Raw genomic sequence first — 21,453 nt, 5'->3', positions numbered from 1 at the left:
TGCTCTGGAACACCGCCACACCTGGATTGTGGTTTTCATGGGGCCTGTCACAGAGGGATAATGCTGCATAGGAGCCTAGGAGAGCCGCCTCCAATGTGACCGCAGGGTTCTGCCGGGGCTGGGAGAACCACCCCCTCACAGTGACCAGTACTGCAGCCCAATAGTATACCAATAAGTTGGGAAGTGCTAGTCCCCCTCTTGATAATGGAAGGTAGAGTATATGTTTTGCCACACTTGGGGGCTTCAAGCCCAAACAGAGACGATCACTACGCTTTCAAGGTGACGGAAAGAGGGCATAGGAATACGAGTCGGGGTATGTCTAAAAAAAATACAAGAATTTTGGAAGGTAGATCATTTTTAGAAGGTTCCCACCCGACCGAAGTCAAGGGCAGGGTCCACCTTGTGGTACACGGCTGAGTAAGTGGTGACAACAGCGGGTAGACATTGCGTTTGAGGTACCTAGGAGCCACATCCCCCACCTGTACACCCAGGTAAGTGAATTCATCCACCCAACGTAAAGGCATGTGCATGTCCAGACGGGGTAGGGACTGGTGAAGCGGAAACAGGACTGATTTGTTCCAATTTATTGCTGCACGTAGGGAGGAGGAAGCATTATATAGGACGGAGTCGTCGGCATATAGGGATATTTTCTCCTCCACCGCGCCTAGTCATATGCCTTTAACCAATGTGTCAGCCCTACGGAACTCGGCAAGGGGTTCCAATGCTAAGGTGAACAATGCAGGTGAGAGAGGTTACCCCTGACCTCCGACAAGTTCCCATTGGTGTGAATACGAGCTCTAGGATGGGAATATAGCAACTGCAACCAGGACATAAATCGGGGCCCAAATCTGGAGAAAACCGCCCACAGGTAGCCCCACTCGACGAGTCCAAAAGGCGTTCTCCGGTGTCGAGTGAGGCTACCACCACCGGGTTAGCGGGATCGGCTATCGAAATGTGTGTATGTAATCTAGGGATATTAATGTCTGTGCCCCTACCAGACATGAAGCCTGTCTGGTCCGGATGTATCAGGGCCGTGATGACTGGTTTAGTCTGTTGGCCTTAGTGTCTAGGTTTAGGAGGGAAATAGGGCGATAGGAAGAACACTAGTAGGGTCCTTTTCCAGCTTGGGAATGACCACTATCAGTCAAGAAGGGCACCCTCCTCCATAGATTTAGCCAGCAGACATTGGAACCTAGGAGCCAGTTTCTCTGCATACATTTTATAAAATTCAACCGGAATACCATCTGGGCCGGGTGATTTTCCCATCTGCATAATTTTTTTAGTGCCATCTGTATCTCCTCAACCATAATAGGGGCATCAAGTTTGTCCGCGTAGGGCGACGTAAGAACTGGGATGTCTATATCGTCGAGATAGACTGTCAGTTCTTGGGGGTCATACTCGGCTCGGGAGCTATAGAGCACTCGGTAATAAGAGGCAAACTCTTGGTTAATCTCTTCCGGAGTGGAGAGATTAGAACCATCAGGGGCAAGGATCTGTACTATGGTCATACCAACGGACTGCTCCTTGGATAGCCAGGCCAACAGGCGACCAGTCTTTTCAGCCTGTTCAAATATCCACTGGGTTTGGTGGAGTAACTTCTTCTGCGTCAGAGTTGTCCACAAAAAGGAGAATTTCTCTTGATGGGGATTAATGTCAGTCATAGCTCTGGGGGTCCTGGGAGTGGACATACAAAGCTTCCTGTCTAGTCGCCTTTGCCTCCAGTCCAGTAAGTTCCACCCTGCGCCCCCTACGAACCTCCATTATGATGGTCTGGTACTGTCCCCTGGAATATGCCTTGAAGGCATCCCAGATAGAAGACGCAGTGGCCGAGCCAGCATTGACTCTCCAGTACGTCTCCATTTCTCCTCTAAATTTCGTCTCCACCTCCGCGTCTGAGACGCAGTATCTGGACAGCTGCCACAGTCTGTCTGAGGGGGCAATCGACAGGTCCAGGGTCCGAAGGATCGGAGCCTGGTCCAAAATGCCCCAGGGCTGGATTTCAATGTCACAAACTCTAGGCAGGCCAGATCCCCCCCGCAGGTCAGTGCAGGAGAAAGTCCTGTGGGAGGCAGAATGACAGGTGAAGGCCCTTGTCTGGGGGTGTTTCCAACGCCAAATATCGTGCAGCCCCTAAGTGACAGCCAATGTTGCCAAACCCTGCCGTGTCGTGCCAGTAGCCAGGATGCGGATTAGTGCATCTGTTCCAAGATCAGAAGTTGATCTTTTTTAAATAAACTAAAATGAGTGGTTTGAATATGGTGCAACTTTTTGCAGAACATTCCAAAAAATATCATGATAGTTTTCTAAAAACTTGTTGCTGTCTCTATTTCAAAATGCTCCTTTTTATTATTCAACCAAGCATTTTACTAATTGTCCATAGTACAAGGGTGAAAGTACAAGATGACTCATCATAGTCGATAACTGGGCAGAATTGCAAGAAGGTTAAGTTATATTGCTTTACCTATCACTGAATTATTTGCCTACTAAGATATCCTAAAGTGACCCTGCAAGGTTCTCAAAAATGGTACTGAAAGGTCTCTGCAATAAAAGAGATAGTATATGTCCTTTATTATTCCTCTGTCCATGCAATAAAAAAAACATGCCTATTATTACACCTGCTTAGGTGTGAACAATACCTTTTTAATAAGCTCTTACCTTTTTAATGATAACCTTTATTATTATTATTATTATTATTATTATTTTTTTTTAGGATACTACACCAGATGAACTTCTGACCAGTGTTATGACTGCAGTTTTGAAGGACGTCAACCTGAAGCCTGAGTTAGTCGGAGATATTTGCGTTGGTAAGTTGAAATCCCAGCTCCTCTATAATTCTTTATCAGGGAGCCCTTCTAGCATTCTGAATAAAATGCACAGATTCTCACTCTGAAGAATACACATTGGTCCCAGCTCTAGTAGAGGTGCCTGGAAACATGAGATAAGTAACATACTGGTGAGTTAGCTCTTAGATTGTAAGCTCTACCCAGCCGGGCCCTCTGATTTCTCCTGTATTGTAACTGCACTGTATGCCCCAATGTTGTAAAGCGCTGAGTAAACTGTTGGTGCTATAAACATTCTGTATAATAATAGCACAGAGCTGGTCCTTAGTAGAGCAAGGGTTGATAACTGTAAATAAAGTGCAGGTCCATGCTGTTCCTAACTATGCCTGAACCTGCTCCCACCCCTTTCTAACTCCTATTCTAACTACCCTATGAAAAGAAGATGTTTACCTACTCTGAGGGCACTCTGGTCCAGTCATATAATCTCCCGAGAGGCCAGCTTCAGGGGAGAGAAAAGATGTCCGACAATAGCTGCAGATGCAGTGACATCATCCATAGGCTTGCTATGGGGTATCCATTGTTGGCTGTCCCTCTTTTTCCCCTGAAGCCGATCAAGTGATCAGAGCAGCGCCCTCAGAATAGGCAAGTACTCACATCTTTCACATGGTATTTAGAAAGGAATTAGAAGGGAGGGTGTGGGCAGGTTTACTGTGGAATTTTACCAATAGCAACTTGATAAAAGATAATGTTCTTTAATTATGCTACCAAAATTAGTGTGTGCTGTAAATTGCCTCCAGCATTGCTCCTGTTTCTTCTTGCTGGAGGTTGCCATTTTGCTGAAGCCCAGAGCCCCAGGGGTAAATCATAAAGCGGAACTAAACCCACCGATTTAACGGTTTAAAAAAACACGTTACATTCCTGGAATGTCGATATGTGCCCATTGTCAAAAAGTGCCCACACTTGCGCAGAATGGCACAGCACTCCAGCTGATTTCCCAATCAGCTGGAGTGATAGCACCATAGCGCATGCGCACATCATAGGAGTCTTTTTTCAATGGGAGATACCATTTCTTGTGCAGAATTTATTGCTATGCAAACAGTGGAGGGACACCGTATTTGTTATATTGTGCCTTGCTGTTGCGCCATGGGTTTACAGCGATGCACAATCTGAAATCTACGGTGTCCCTCCGCTCTTTGCGTAGCTTCCAGTTGTGCCCCTGAAATGGTATCTCCTGTCAAAAAAAAAAAAACTTCCTACGATATGCGCTATGGTGACATCACTCCAGCTGATTGGCAAATCAGCATGGAGTGCCATTCTGTTCTGCGCATGCGCGGGCACTTTTCAACGGAGGGCACTAATTGATAGAACACCGGGATTGCTAACTGTCACGTTTGCTTGTGTCCTCAACCAAACTGTCGAACCATCAAATGGCTGGTGCCATAACTGATCACGTGCAGCACCATGGCAGTTGCAGATCAAACAGAAGCGACTTCTTGGCTGTAAAGGATGGGGGGTTTAACGCTGAGTTAAGGCTGTCAGCAGATCGGCCTCTACAAACTGGACAGTGTCTAAAAATGGAGAGCGACTGAGCATGTGCACAGCAGGATGAGACAGTGTATTACTGGATTTGAAACAGTATAAACACTTATTTTTTATTTTTTTTTACATAACTATACCTGCTAAAGGGGCCAGCCTGTTTTTATCTAGCGGGATTTAGTAAGAAAATAAAGTTCCACTTTAACCTCTTGCCATCATTATACTGCAGCTGGTTGGCACGGCTGCACAAATCGCCGTAGGTATACGTCGGCCGCTTTAAGAGCAAAAGGAGGCGTGCCCAACGACAGAGCCGATGTGCCTGGCCAGCGGCCGCAATGTCCGCTGGCCGCGAGCAATAGCTATTTAGTTGGACAGGAATGAGTCACTGATTGTTAGGATGCCAGTGGCTGCTGGCTTCCTGACAACCAAGAGCTGTAGTAATACCACTGCTAAATGTTGCAACTATTATTTTTATATACTCTTAAAATAACGAGTGGCTAGACCACAAGATAATTAACAAGTGACTCTTTTTTTTAATTTATTTTTTATTGATTTTAATGCAATTTTTTTATTTTATTTATTTTTTAATGTTTTTATTGTTGACCGTTGGTTATTACACATTTGCAGTATTTAACTTTAGTGAATTGACACTTTCAATATGACATGCAAAATTTTGTATAAAACACAAATAATGCATGCAATAAGCATTAGTGATTTGACCCCCACTGTCCCTATGACAAGAAGCATGGGGAAATCTCCCCAATAGGGGCACATATATCAATGGAACCTGTAAAAGTTGTGCAACTAACTCTCCCTGTATGCAGTTCGCTGTGATTTCTGCTGTTTGTGGGACAAAGTTGAAGGCAGACTTCTGACAGGAGATATTGTCAACCTTTGAACAGTTTACAAAGTTGTTAGCTGCTTTGTTGTGAACTAGTTTGACTTTTAACTCTTTATTTTCCAGAAATGTCTATTAAAATAGTACATTGTAAATAAAAATTCCACCTGCCAAGTATCCTCTTTTTAAAATAAAAAAAATCCAGGGTTTTGGGAAGGGGATATGTTGGGGCCACCTTCCTTCCTTCTTTTTTTTTTTTTTTTTAGGTTTAATTTTGGTGTATATACCTGCTTTGGTTATATAAAAGAGTATTGTTCTACTACGATTTCTTTGAAAATATTGTATGATGAAACAAACATTTTCTGTACTGTTAAGAAGTTGTTAGCCACTTCAGCCCCAGAATATTTAACCCCTTAATGACCAGGCAATTTTTGGCGATGCAGTACTGCGTCGTCTTAACTGAAATGCGAGGTTGTACCCAAACAAAATTTACGTCCTTTTTTTTTTTTCCCCCCCAAAAATGGAAAAAAAAATCTTCATTAGTTTAGGCCAATATGTATTTTTCTACATATTTTTGGTTAAAAAAAATAGCAATAAGTGTATATTGATTGGTTTGCACAAACGTTATAGCATCTAGAAAATAGGGGAAATATTTCTGGCATTTCTTTCTATCACATTTTTTTTATTATATATATATATATATATATATATATATATATATATATATATATATATATATATATATATATATAATTTTACTGGCAATTTTTAGAGGGACTGTGACATTGCGGCGGACAGATCAGACCTTTTTGACACTTAATATATATATTTTTTGGGGGGGGGGGGCCAGCTACACTTATAGAGTGATCAGTGCTATAAAAATGCACTGATTACTGTATAAATGACATTGGCAGGGAATGGGTTAACACTAGAACGATCAATGGGTTAAATGTGTTCCCTGGAAGGTGTTTGTAACTGTGGGGGGAGGGGACTGACAGGGAGTACAGCGAGATCGCTGTTCCTAATCACTAGGAACAGACGATCACACTGTACTCCCCTGGCAGAACGGGGATCTGTTTGTTTACATTGACTGATCCCCGTTCTGGCTCTCTGTGAGTGATCATGGCTGCCGGCCACGCGCATCCGCTCCTCCACTGTGCAGTGGGCGCTTGCACCTGCTATAGCTGTTAAAGGGACCGATGTAGAGCTACGGTGATTTGCGGGATCGAGCCGACCTGCTATGGTAGGATGGGGGCTGGTCGGCAAGTGGTTAATACAATTTTTATTCTGATTTAAAAAAAAAAAAAATATTCTGAATTCTATTATAAGCTACTTTTAGTAGTTGTTCAACTCAGTATTTCCCGAACGTGCATTCTTGATGAGCAAAAAAAATCAATTTTAAAAGCTTTAAACCCTTGGAAATTGTTTATTTAAAGATATTACCACAGTTTAGCTTTATTTGAAATATTTTTTTTTTTATCAATAACAATTTTATTGGTTAATGGTTCAAATGTACATAACATACAGCCATACAGAGCCCCAGCCCCGCAGGGGGAACATAAAGAATAAACACCTTAACAGTAGCCTAGGGCGTGCATGTTATCTCTGCCTAGCAATTGCAAGTATGCCAGCTTGCCTATTAAAACCAGTGCCGCCAACATGGCGAAGTGCAAGCTGACCATTGTCCTTCCGGACTAACCACATGTTATGGCTAAACTGAGCAGTAGACTTAACTTCTAAGTATCAAAGCAACCGGAGACACTAGGGGTCTCCAAAGAGAAAAAGGAAAGAAAAGAGGGGAAAAGAAAGGGAGAGTGATGGAGAGAGGGAGTGTCGTCATTTCGGCCCTTGTACCTTCTCAGGGTGAAATACAATTTTATGTACTGTATATGAACATTTCTAAAAGTAAAGTTTAGATCATAAACAATTTTTGCATTGCTTGATCTGCTGCCAATTTAAACATATGTGTCTAACAGTAGATCCTGGTCTACATCCTAAACATATCCCGCTGTGCCACTCCGTGCGCACATGCAATGTCTAAGAAATTTAAGGAGGCCGGGGGACTGCTGTAGGGCAGACTGCAAGATAGGATGATACAGTGCCAAACAAAGATAAGTAGTTGGCCGCAGCATGCCTTAAGCCACAATAGGCAACCCCAAAGAGGTGGAGATCTATCTGAACAACATGGGAGAAGTCAAAGATCACTGGACAGTGTCACCTCCTTACAGTGGATTTAAACCTCTAATTGCCGTATTACCATGAGGCAGCAGCCGAAGGTGTACACATGCTACAGCAGAAATTAAGCCCCCTATTGCTTTTTGTGGGTACTACTGCCTGCCAATCGCAACCCATTCAAGTAAATGGGGCCACTCTGCAAAAGCCCCACAACTGCATGCTTCTTTGGGGGCCAAGGGGTTAAAGCAGGTGGTGAGAAAGCAACACAACACTGCCTGCTTTAACCCCTTGTTTGCTGACCCCTGCCTTAAAGCTGAGGTCCACCCTGAAAACAAAAATAGCCAAAGAGGCTACAAAAAATGTGACATTTTGTAAAAAAAATTTTTATACTTACAATGTTACTAGGTAGATTGTCCTAATCTAACACTTCCTCGTCCTCGGTGGTCTTCTTTCTTCTTCTCCTCGCACTGCCTCCTGGGAAATGGGGAGCGGTTTCTTTTGGGACCTTGTGTGTGTCCCCCCCTGGAGACATCCGCCCACTCACATAGTGCCGCGCGACTCGCGCATGCGCAGTAGGGAACTGGGAAGAGAAGCTGCAACGCTTCACTTCCTGATTCCCTCACCGAATATGGTGGCGGGGCAGCTTGCACCACTCTGGAGACCGCTAGCCGGGATAAGAGATTGAGTGCAGTTGGTATCACTCCGCATGTGACAGGAGCCAGCACTACAGAGAAGGCATCAGCTTTATGCATCTCCTGCTCCCTACTACAGCTCCAAGTGGTCCCTCTGCATTGCACTCTGATACTTCAGAATGATGAGTCAGCAAGCCCAGACTGTGATCTACCAGTCACCTGTCTGATCTATTGGTAGATCATGATCTACAGGTTGCTGACCCCTGCCTTAAAGCTGAGGTCCACCCTAAAAACAAAAATAGCCAAAAAGGCTACAATTTTTTTTTTTTAAACACTTACCAGAAATGGCTGTTAGTAGGCAGATCGTCCTAATCTGCCACTTCCTCGTCCTCTGTGGTATTCTTCTTTCTTCTCCTCCTCGCGCTGCCTCCTGGGAAAATGGGAGCGGTGTCTTCTGGGACCATGTGTGTCTCCCCCAGGAGACATCCGCCCACTCACATAGCGCAAATCGCGCAGGAGGGAACCGGGAAGTGAAGCCGCAATGCTTCACTTCCTGATTTCCTCAATGAGGATGGCGGCGGGGCAGCCAATACCCGAGCAATTGCTCAGCTTTGGCTGCCGACGTTGCAGGCACCCTGGACAGGTAAGTGTCCAGTGTTTGAGTATTTGTAGCTGCTGAATATATATATATATTTTTATGCCGGACCTCCGTTTTAAGCATTTTGCCCACACTACAAAGTCCATCACTTGTCATGCTTCTCTCTTCAAAATTGGAAATGCTGATAAGAGTGAGGCTCTGTTCACACTGGAACTGGCTGCGGGTCGTACAGAAACGCTGTGCGTCCTCATTCTCTGGTTCAGTGATAAATCAGGGCTCAATCTTTGCCTGAATTCGACACTAAAACAGAGCCAAAGCCTCCGCAGCCCCCCCCAGAGATATGTGAACCGGCTCCATAGAAAGCCTGTCACATTCTCCTGCGAATTGGATGTGTTCTTTTTTTTTTGTGCAGTTGGTTTTTGCACAATTGGATGATTTCTTTTTCTTTTTTTTGCTGTTTGTTTCTACACACATGATTTTGCCACGATTTGCATTTTGCTATTCCCTTCCCAGCCAGTGTCATTAGTACAGTAATGCCGTGTTCACACGATCGGACATTCCTACATCAAAACCGTGGATTTTTTTCCGACGGATGTTTGCTCAAACTTGTCTTGCATACACACGATCACACAAATGTTGTCGGATATTGCGAATGTCAAGAACGCGGTGACGTACAACACTAAGGCGAGCCGAGAAAAATGAAGTTCAATGATTCCGAGCATGTGTAGAATTTTTGTGCGTTGAATTGTGTACACACGGTCTGAATTTCCGCCAACAACTTTTGTTGTCAGAAAATTTGAGAAGCAGCTCTCGACAGCAAATGTCCGATGGAGCCTACACACTGTCGGATTTTCCGACAACAAGCATATGGAAATTCCGACCGTACGTACGCGGCATAACAGTGCATATTCTTGGCACTGATCACTGTATTAGTGTCACTGGTTCCCACAAAGTGTAACTTAATCTGATTTGTCTGCCGCAATATCGCAGTCCCGCTAGAAGTCGCTGATTGCCGCCATTACCAGTAAAAAAAAAATATGTCCCATGTTAATTTAAAAAATCTGGTCACCTTACTCAACAAGCACAGGATGCAAGACTAGTCTCTACCCCCCCCCCCCCCCTCTAATTGACACAGTGGTTAGAGCACAAAGAGCGCTTCACCCTCTACCTTTTTAATTATGATTTCTTAACTAAGCATGTTGTAAAGGTAGCTGTGAATGTGACCTAGGTGACATCTTGGAGGATCAGTAGGAGGACAAACTCCAAATTTTTGCCACCATCATAGACTGTCATTGTATTGGGCTATACTGCCTCTGCAGTCTTGGATAGACCTAGCTCAGATGCAATATCTAGACTATCTTTTGGTCTGGAGATTTTAGTACCTACTACGAAACATTCTCACTTCGTGTAGAACTGTTAGTTAATTCTTCAACTCCCTGTATATTTTTTAACAAAACAAACATGAAGGGAAAAAAAAAAATCCTAAAAAAAAAAATGTACCCAATTTACTTATTTTTAATCTTTTTCTTTTTTCTTTTTTCTCCTCTCTCTAGGAAATGTACTGCAGCCTGGTGCCGGACCTGTGGTTGCTAGAGCTGCCCAGTTTTATAGGTATTTGTGTGTGTGTTATCTGTTATGCCTCGTAAAGACAAGCGTTTTTTCTGACGGGACAACTGCTATGGGAATACCCGTCGTGTATATGCTCCATCTCAGTTTTTCCGACGGGAAAACTGCCGGGCAAAAAAACAAATCGGGATCTCTTTTTTTTTTTTTTTTTTCGTCTGCCCAAAAATCGAGCTGGAAAAACTTTTGCCTGTATGGTTTTCCGACGGGCAGAAAACCGCGCATGCTCAGAATCAAGTATGAGACTGGAGCGCTCTTTCTGGTAAAACTAGCTTTTGTAATGGAGCTATCACATTCGTCGCGCTCTAACGGACTGAAAAGCACGAAGACTGAAAAGCGTGAATCGTCTCTCACCAAATTTTTACCAACACGAGGATCAGCAAAAGCCGACCAAAGGGTGGCGCAGTTAGAAGCACTCCCTAGGACACACTTGACCCCTTCAACCCCCCCTTACTGGTTAACCCCTTCACTGCCAGTGTCATTTTTACAGTAATCGATGCATTTTTATAGCGATGATCGCTGTATCAATGACAATGGTCCCAAAATGGCATAAAAAGTATCCGATGTGACCGCCATAATGTCGCAGTCACGATAAAAATCGCTGATAGCCGACATTACTAGTAAAAAAAATATATATTAATAAAAATGGCATAAAACTATCCCCTATTTTGTAGACACTAACTTTTGTGAAAACCAATCAAACGCTTATTGCCGATTTTTTTATTTTATTTATTTTTTACCAAAAATATGTAGAAGAATACGTATCGGCCTAAACCTGAGGAAATGTTTTATATATTTTGGGGATATTTATTATAGCAAAAAAAAAAAATATATATATATATATATATATATATATATATTTTTTTTTTTTTTTAATTGTCACTCTATTTTTGTTTATAGTGCAAACAATAAAAACCGCAGAGGTGATCAAATGCCACCAAAATTAAACTCTATTTGTGGGGAAAAAAAGGAAGTCAATTTTGTTTGGGAGTCACGTCTTTTTACCGCGGTTTTCGCTGGAGGGGTGATTACACATTGTCGGCTATGGCCGAACGCCGAAGCCGCCTGAAAAAAAGGGTCAGGGACTTGTTTTGAGCTTCAGGCGTACGGCGTTTCGGCGTTCGGTGTGGAGATGTGAACCATCTCCATAGCCGACAATGTTAAATCACCCCTCCAGCGTATTTCAGGCTGCAATAGCGTCGGGTGTAAAAACGCCTAGATGTGAATGGAGCCTCAAAGCGACTCGGTTCCGGAATTGCAAAAAGTGGCCTAGTCTTTGGCCAGCCAAATGGTCTGGGGCTTAAGTGGTTAAACAAATGATGTGGCACTTCCTCAATACAATAAAGTGCATATAATTCAATAAATAAATGAATATTCGTGCAAACAGTACATATTGATCAACTCTATACTGCAGATACTCAAATGAAGAAGTGTCTGTTTCGTGCTCTGTGCAACACAAATTCAGTGCAAAAATAATTGTTCAGATAGTGATGTCACCATCCAAAGTGCACACATAAATAATGTTCAAATTCTTCAAAGAGCTTCCACCATCTGTGATCATACTGTTCCCCTGGCTCTCACCTCAGGAAAGACCCCCACAGGTCTAGGCACTTCTGGTATCGCTCTTTAAGGCTCTGTTCACACCTAGGCGTATATACGCCTGAAGCGCGACGCCGCAGCAGCCCCTAATACGCTGGAGGGATGATTTTACATTGCCCTCCATGGAGATGGTTCACATCTCCACGCCGAACGCCGAAACGCTGCACGCCTGAAGCTCAAAACAAGTCCCGGACCCTTTTTTTCAGGAGAGCTTGTCAGAGGTTATCATGCTGATAACAGCAGAACAGAGCGGCATAAAGAAATGGGACTAAGTGCTTTGGAGAGAGAGAAGTAAACACTACAGATGTATGTGCCCAGCTCAAATTTCATGAATCGCCTTTAAACCCACTTTAAGTCATTAGGTGCTGTTGCTGGTGCGTTAGGGTCCTCCTATTTGGGCATCTAGCATCCTCTTGCAGAGGCAGTTTGAACAGGCTTGTGTTTCTGGTTTATAAAACGTCAGGTTTCCAAGCATGAGCATAAATTGTAGTTTTGGATGATACAGGGCCATCGTTTCTATATTTAGATATATACAATAATATTACAGTGGTGTACTGTTGTCTGGTTATATACTAGCATGGAAAGACTGCAATAACTGATCAGTTTCTTGTGCCTCATATATTCATTGCAGTGGAATCCCAGAGACTGTCCCTATATCTTGTGTGAATCGACAGTGCTCCTCTGGCCTTCAGGCCATCATCAACATAGCAGGTGAGTAGTTCCTTTGCTATACTTTACTAACAGAGGGCCTTTCTGGTAAGTGTATGCATTCAGATTGTTGCTGTGTGGCTGTGAGTAGCACAATTTTAAAGCAACAATATATATAACAAATGATGTGGCGCTTCCTCAATACAATAAAGTGCATATATTTCAGTAAATAAATAGATATTCGTGCAAACAGTACATAATAAACCAACTCTATACTGCAGATACTCAAATGAAGTGTCTGTTTCTGCATAAGCAATTTTAATGAAATACATAAAGTGCTCCGTGCAAAAATGAATGTTCATGTAGTGATGTCACCATCCAAAGTGCACACATAAATAATCTTCAAATTCTTTCAAAGTGATCATAGTGTTCCCCAGTCTCTCACCTCAGGGAAAGACCCCCACAGGTCTAGTTGCACTTCTGGTATCACTCTTTAGGTGTCGGCATCCGCAGGCTCCTTCTCCTTCTCTTAGCAACCATAAGTGTTTCTCTATCTATCTATATCACAATATATATATATATATATATATATATATATATATATATATATATATATATATATATATATATATATATATATATATATATATATATATATATATATATATATATATATATATATATATATATATATATATATATATATATATATATATATATATATAATTTCCAATGGATACTTTCATATCTCCTCCGTAATAGGCTCACATGCAATACAAATGAATCACTTTCAGACTGGAGGTATTGGCTGCCGAGGGGGCTCTAGAAACCTACGTTTTTCAAAATGCTTTGTATACAGGCTTGCTAAACAGAATTCTCTTCAGAAAGCAAGCTCAGAAACAGGTGAAAAGGTTGTTTGTCCCTCCCAGGACAATGTAAAGTGCTGGCCACTGTACAGGAGAAGGAGCCTGCGGCTGCTGACACTTAAAGTGGAGTTTCACCCATAAATATAACATTACATCAGTAGTTTTAAAAAAATGTCATTAGTCCTTTACGAATTTTTTTTTTTTTTTTTTTTTTAGATGCCTTCAAAGTGTTGTTGCTAGGCAGAATAGTTAATCTTCCCACTTCCTGCACCTAGGTGCTTAATGCTTCCTAACCTACACCGCACAGACTCCTGGGAATGTAGTGGGTGTAACGTTACAGGAGTCTGTGCATTCCCCAGTCTCAAAGAATCATGTGACTTGGACAGCACAGGTGCTGAAACCTGATCTGACACTGCTTGTGCAGCACTGAGCATGTTCGAGATCTGCAAGGCTGAAATCCAGGAAGTCATACAGTCTCGCTTCATGATGCCCACACTTAAGATGGCCCCAGTCAATTTCTATTTTATAAAGTGTCTAAATGCTGTAACAACCTAACAAAATGGACCTTAGTTTACAGACTAACTTTACTAGAATACATTAAGCTTGTGTATTACAGGGGTATTTATATTTAAAAAGTGAAATTGTGGCCGGAACTCCGCTTTAAAGAGCGATACCAGAAGTGCGACTAGACCTGTGGAGGTCTTTCCCTGAGGTGAGAGCCTGGGGCACACTATGATCACAGATGGTGGAAGCTCTTTGAAGAATTTGAACATTATTTATGTTTGCACTGTGTGGATGGTGACCTCACTATATGAACATTTATTTTTGCACTGAATTTGTGTTGCACAGAGCACAAAACAGACACTTCTTCATTTGAGTATCTGCAGTATAGAGTTGATCAATATGTACTGTTTGCACGAATATTCATTTATTTATTGAATTATATGCACTTTATTGTATTGAGGAAGTGCCACATCATTTGTTATACATATTGTCACTGTGTGGGAACACTTATTTCTTGTTGGCAGCTACTCATTGAATACACACTACACTGGTTTGCGCATTAGTTCATTTGCGTTTTTATAGATAATTTAAAGTGAACCTGTTGCAAAAATCAAACACAGAATGACAAATATCCCCTCAAAGAAAAAAAAAGTAAATGCGTCTCCTGCTGCCCAATTTACCAAACACAACTGAGAGAAAGAAGGTGTTGTCTAAAGTCTGTTTTGGGAATGTTAATCTGTGTACCCTCCCTACTTGGTGATTCCTCTCACCACCCCTTACATCTAGGGTTGCCACCAGTCTGGGATTCACCTGGATAGTTTGGGTTTGGAATCATGCGTTCGGGTTTCAGACCTCCTGAAACCCAGACACATTATTCAGACTAGACTATGGCTTCCCAGCAAGGTTGCTGGCTGCAGTTGTGTAAGCCGAGAGTGTCTGTTACGCTCTTTCACACTGCCCAAAGCCAGCACTAACAATTACCCCTCCCCCACACAGATGGGAGAGGAGAAAGGGCTTAAACTGCACCCCTTTCTCCCACCCCTACCGCTCTGTGTCTGCCCACACTTCAGCAACCTCAGCTACATCTGGATGAGAGGTGCTGACTGCCAAGGGGTGAGTGAGCTCATCATCCATCCGTGTCTTTGACTGAAGTCTACCCCCTTCGCTCTCCTGCCTCTGAGTGAGTATACTAAGGTAAATGAGGGTTCTCAGAGTTCCCCCTTACATCAGAGTCCACTCCATACATCAGAGTTTTCAGTGTTCTCCCTTACATCAGAGTCTGCAGAGTCCCCTCCCCCCTTTACAGTGTAAGGGAACTCTGCTAGTTCAGAAGTAAAATGGAAACTCTGTGGACTCTGATGTAAAGGATGACTCTTGTGATTAACTTAATTTGATTAGGAATGTTATTTAATTCAAAAACATATGTATAGTTCATACTATAAAAAAAGATTGCTGTGCACCACTAAAGTTTTCGGGTTTGACTAGAAGAAAAGGTGGCAACCCTAATTACATTACCACTATGTCCTATAGATAACCAGGGGTCATTGGGAGGGACCACTGAGGGCAGTAGTAGACACAGCAAATTAACATTCCTGGAAGTGTCAGTGTCTAAAGAAGAAGATTCCCCTTGTGGTGTTTGGTGGTGTAGGCGACAGTAGTATTTACTTTCTGCTTTGCTTTTCTGTTATTAACCACTTGAGACCCGCGCTGTAGACGAAAGACGTCCTTCTATTTACATTCCCTGCGCGTGCCGCCGAGGATGCGCAGCGGGGAAAAACTGTGCCCGGCATGTCACGTGATGCCGATGCTCGTGCCTGGCGGGCGCGATGTCCGACAGGTACCCGCGATCGGCAGTGACAGAGCAGGGACGTGGAGCTCTGTGTGTAAACACAGAGCTCCACGTCCTGTCAGAGAGAGGAGACCGATGGTGTGTCCCTTGTACATAGGGACACAGAACGGTCAACTCCCCCAGTCAGTCCCATCTCCCCACAGTCAGAATCACTCCCAGGGAATACATTTGACCTCTTCCTCGCCCCCTAGTGTTAACCCCTTCCCTGCCAGTCACATTTATACAGTAATCGGTGCATATTTATAGCACTGTTCACTTTATAAATGTGAATGGTCCCAAAATAGTGTCAAAAGTGTCCGATATGTCCGCCGCAATATCGCAGGCCTGACAAAATCGCAGATCGCCGCCATTACTAGTAAAAAAATATAAAAAATTCATAAATCTATCCCCTATTTTGTAGGCGCTATGACTTTTGCGCAAACCAATCAATATACGCTTATTGCAATTAGTTTTTTACCAAAAATATGTAGAAGAATACGTATCGGCCTAAACTGAGGGAAAAAAAATATTAAAAAAAAATAAAAATGTGGGATATTATTATAACAAAAAGTAAATAAAAATATTGTGTTTTTTTAATTTAAATGCGCAAAAAATAAAAACTGCAGAGATGATCAAATACCACCAAAAGAAAGCTCTATTTGTGGGAAAAAAATGATAAAAATATAATTTGGGTACGGTGTTGCATGACCGCGCAATTGTCATTCAAAATGCGTCAGTGCTGAAAGCTGAAAATTGGTCTGGGTGGGAAGGGGGTTTAAGTGCCCAGTAAGAAAGTGGTTAAACATTCGATTTTTGTAAACAGTTTGAGAGATAAAACTAAGGTATTTGTTATAGAATTTTTTTTTTTTTTTTATGATTTTTTAGTTTAACATTTCCCTGATTTTATTTTAAAAACAAAATTGTAGATTGTCCCCTTTTTTAATTATCATTATTTTGTTCTGTTTTTTTTTTTTTTTTTTCTGAACTGCTGCAGTGATTACACTACAGAATTGCCTGATGAATTGTGCATTTTGTTTGTCTGTCTTGCCAGACCGATGTACTTGCACTGGCGGGAGAGTAACAATAAAGCATCAATTTGCCACGCTATGAAACAACGAGCAAAGATATGGCGGCCCCAATTATAGGCTTAACTTTTTTCATATTGGCACAATACAAATATTCTAATTTTAGGTTTGATTCACAATGCCCAGGAGCATTGCAGCACAAGATTCACCCAGATGCCTGGGCTCAGCCTCTCAGTGAATCGCCAAGAGCCCGAGCCTGCCCCTCCACAGTGAGCACTGGAGGGGAGAGCAGAAAGCCGCTGACTAACAAAGAGTGAGAGAGATGGGGAGAACTGAGAAATTTAAGGCTATTAAATTTCAGCAAGGGCTACTTGAACGCCAAGAATCCCTAAATACAGGGTTTCTGAAAACAGAAGGGAACGAGTGAAGTGGTAACCAATAACGGGCAACTGTTCAGGTTTAGTTTTCCCAGTACATGTTCGGGTTCAAACCATAGAACTGTTTTTATTGCTCTATTTTTCATTCCTTCCAGTTTTTATAACGACCTGTGTGTTTTCAGCATTTTAATGAATGAAAACCATTTACATTGATTACAGGTGGTATCAGAAATGGTTCGTATGACATTGGACTGGCATGTGGGTAAGGAGACTCCCATTAAATTATGGTATAATTAAATGTAATGTGTTACTCATAGGAAAATAACTTTGTAGTCTGATATGTTGTAATTTGTATAACAATACGGATATACACTTGGGGCTAGATTCAGGTAGGGGCGCGCATACGCTACGCCGCCGTAAGTTAGAGAGGCAAGTGCTGTATTCACAAAGCACTTGCCTTCTAAGTTACGGCGGCGTAGCGTAAATGGGGCCGGCGTAAGCGCGCATAATTCAAATGTGGATGAGGGGGCGTGTTTTATGTTAATTCTTGGTGACCCGACGTGATTGACGTTTTTTCCGAACGGCGCATGCGCCGTCCGTGGAATTCCCCAGTATGCATTGCTCCAAAGTACGCCGCAAGGACGTCATTGGTTTCGACGTGAACGTAAATTACGTCCAGCCCTATTCGCGAACGACTTACGCAAACGACGTAAAAAATTCAAATTTCGACGTGGGAACGATGGCCATACTTAACATTGCGTGCGCCTCCTAATAGCAGGAGTAACCTTACGCCGAAAAAGCCTAACGTGAATGACGTAAAAAAATAGCGACGGAAATTTGTGAATTGGCGTATCTAGGTCATTTGCATATTCTACGCCGAAAACGACGGAAGCGCCACCTAGCGGCCAGCGTAAATATGCACCCTAAGATACGACGGTGTAAGAGACTTACGCCAGTCGCATCTTAGGCTAATGTCGGCGTATCTTGCTTTCTGAATACAGAAAGAAGATACGCCGGCGCAGATTTGAATTTACGCGACGTATGTATAGATACGCCGGCGTAAATTATCTCTGAATCTAGCCCAATTTGTTTTCAAGAGCGGTCATGCTGGGCAGATGTTTTTTAATGAGAATTTTTTTTTTTTTTTTTAGAATTTAATTTTTTTTTATTTTATCAAACAGAGATATACAAACAAAAGTAAGCACAAAGGACATAGTTGCCACTCATACAACATAACATTGTAATAGAACTGCCTGTTTTAAAACCCTTTGCCAGTATAATCTGTATGTCCCTCATATGACGTCCTGTGATGGGGAACCCAATTCTCATCATTGTACTAAGCAGGGAGTTGGGGTTGCCAATATCTGCAAAATCACATTTGACACGCTATATACACTATTGGATTTTCTGCAGATTTTTGTCTTCAGATTTACCAAAACCATATAATATGAGGTCAAACCTTAAATCCCTTCACATACAATCGGATATCTGATGGAATCTAATCCGATGGATTTTTCCGTCGGATATCCGATGAAGCTGACTTTCATCAGTCTTGCCTACACACCATCAGTCAAAAATCCGAGCGTGCCAAAATGCGGTGACGTAAAACACTACGACGTGCTGAGAAAAATGAAGTTCAATGCTTCCGAGAATGCGTCGACTTTGATTCTGAGCATGCGTGGATTTTTCTCCGATGGAGTTCCACACAGACGATCGGATTTTTCTGTCGGTTTTTTATCCATAGAAAAAATTTAAAACCGGTTCTATTTTTTTTCACCGATTTTAAAAAAAGACTGATGGGGCCCACACACGATCGGTTTGTTTACAACGGACAAACCGATCGTGTGTACACGGTTTAAGAGTTTCAATTTGTATGCAATCAAGTAGGCCCTTGCACTACGTGGTTTTGGTAAACATAAAAACAAAAATCTGCAGAGACGCGAATAGTGTGTATGGGGTCTAAGGCTGGCCTTACATTATACAATTTTCTTGTACAACTTTCCTTTAGATTACCAACACTAGGGTTGTCCCGATACCGATACTAGTATCGGTATCGGGACCGATACCGAGTATTTGCGCTAGTACTTGTACTCGCGCAAATACTTCCGATGCCTGAATAGAATACTTTTTTTTTTTTTTTTTTTTCCAGTGCGGGTGGAGAGCGGAGCAGAGCAGTCCTCGTATGGTGGAGAGGAGAGCTGCTCAATCCCCCTCCCCTCGCCGCTGCCGACATCTAGTTACTATGCAAGGGGGGAACACAACAGCTGTCATTTGCATTTGAATGTGTATTTGATTGGCTGCTGGGACCGCCGATGTCCCGACAACCAGTGACGTCACAGGCGCGGCACCTCCCCTCTTCCCGCCCGCTGTTTGAAATTACAAATCTTCCACGTGTGTAGCAGCGGGCGGGAGTCGGGACTCTGGAATCTAAGAAAAAAAGAAGAGGAGCAGAAGCCGGTATTATCGGTATTCGGTATCGGTGACTACTTGAAAAAAAGTATCGGTACTTGTACTCGGTCCTAAAAAAGTGGTATCGGGACAACCCTAACCAACACCATATAATATGAGGTCAAACCTAAACACTTTCAATTGATATGCAATCAGGTAGGCCCTTGCATTACATAGTTAAAGAGAAAGTAAACCCTCTGGGGGAAGTTACACCTACAGGTAAGCCTAGATTAAGGCTTACCTGTAGGTGTTTGCAATATCTCCTAAACCTACACGATTTAGGAGATATTTGCCAAAAAGAATACACTGATGTCTACGGCGCATGTGCACTGAAAATGACGGTTTTATCAATGATGATGCCTGCTTTGACTGCTCATCATCGCCGCTTCGGCCAATCACAGCGCTGGAGTGGCAATACCCGGAAGTAACCTTTCCGGTGAGATGTCTGCGGCCCGAGGGGGAGACGAGGATGGCTTCGGGGGCTTCGATCTAAGGTAAGTAATTCAAAATGAGCATCCTATGCATTAAGGTGAAAAAACACCTTGTAATGAAAGGGGTCTAATGCCGCGTACACGTGACCGTTTTTCATGATGTGAATTTATTTTTATTTTTTTAATGTCATTAAAAACGAGCGTGTGTGGGCTCCAGAGCATTTTTCATGACGTGAAAAATGGGCATTAAAAATTTAGAACATGCTCTATTTTTTCGCATGCTCAGAAGCAAGTTATGAGACGGGAGCGCTCGTTCTGGTAAAACTAGCATTCGTAATGGAAATCGCACATTCGTCACGCTGTAACAGACTGAAAAGCACGAAGACTAAAAGGGGGAATCGTCTCTCACCAAACTTTTAATAACACGAAATCGGCAAAAACAGCCCCAAGGGTGGCGCCATCCGAATGGAACTTCCTCTTTATAGTGCCGTTGTACGTCACCGCTCTTTACTAGAGCATTTTTTTTCACGATCGTGTGTAGGCAAGGCAGGTTTGACAAGAATCTGGTTGAAAAAAACTTTGTTTTTCTTAGACCATTAAAAATGGTCGTGTGTGTACGCGGCATAACTGTGGGCAGCTGAAGCTGCTGCCTGTTCAGTTCCTGGATTTACACAGAGGCACACCTCCAGCTCTGCAGTTTTTATTGGCCCTCTTAGGACTCATCCCCCTTCCCTTCCTGACAAACTCTCAGAAGAATTAGAAAGAGAGCTGTGTTCAATGTCATAAGCCTAGGCTTTTTTCCCAGACAAGAAACATGAAGTGGGCTGTATAAGGGATTTGCTGGCAGAAAAAAAATGTTTTACTACCCAAAGTTAAAACAACAAGGACAGAGGATTTAATAGATGAAAAGATGAAAAAACTACTGAAGTTCCGCTTTAAGCAGTATAGTGTCATAAAGATTACCCAAAGCTACCTACAGTAAGCTGGAATTGTCCTATCTTTTCATAGCTATTACTCTATTGTCGCCATCTGATAATGATGTGTCAATGGAACACCTTCCCATCTACTCAAGGTGGTGTCAAAAAAAAAATTGAATTTGCATGTGCTACCAAGAGATTATATACATAAAATCAATAGACTTTATTATACAGTTAAAAAAGGAGCAGAATTGAGTACAAACACATAAAATATAACCATGTGTAGATCAAAGCCCAACAATGGACATGAATCCATTGAGTATATGCTGTTCTCTCCAGTGTGGTGTCTAGAATCTCCAGATTCTGGAAACGTCAGTAGTACAGTGTTATAGATTGCCTGCTTATTATTGTAGAAACATTGCTTTTTATGTAAGGTTTAATATGGACGCAGAGTGGGATTGAGTTCATAAAAAAAAAAAAACGGGCATTCATCTTTCAAAGAAGTGTTAACTTTCCAAAGTGAATGTTGGTGATTAAAGTGGAGTTCCACCCTGAAAATGTTTGTTTTAATAAAAATCCTAAAAAAAAATGAAAAAAATTTGATTTTGTTTTTTTATATACTTACTAG

At 42.3% G+C, this 21,453-nt stretch overlaps 1 protein-coding gene across 1 annotated transcript in view; it reads left to right on the top strand.

The window, feature by feature from the left end:
* ACAA1 (acetyl-CoA acyltransferase 1) overlaps nucleotides 1-21,453 on the top strand; it is a 58,354-nt gene that overhangs the window by 5,746 nt on the left and 31,155 nt on the right. The window contains exons 2-5 of the mRNA XM_040353382.1: nucleotides 2,711-2,804; nucleotides 10,113-10,170; nucleotides 12,413-12,492; nucleotides 17,249-17,291. Of these exons, the coding sequence (XP_040209316.1) occupies nucleotides 2,711-2,804; nucleotides 10,113-10,170; nucleotides 12,413-12,492; nucleotides 17,249-17,291 (275 nt within the window). The remainder of the gene's footprint in view (nucleotides 1-2,710; nucleotides 2,805-10,112; nucleotides 10,171-12,412; nucleotides 12,493-17,248; nucleotides 17,292-21,453) is intronic.

Source organism: Rana temporaria, chromosome 5, assembly GCF_905171775.1.
Source record: "Rana temporaria chromosome 5, aRanTem1.1, whole genome shotgun sequence".
Classification (NCBI taxonomy): Eukaryota; Metazoa; Chordata; class Amphibia; order Anura; family Ranidae; genus Rana; species Rana temporaria.
Note: the sequence above shows the minus strand (reverse complement) of the source record. Positions and strands in the feature narration are given on the sequence as shown.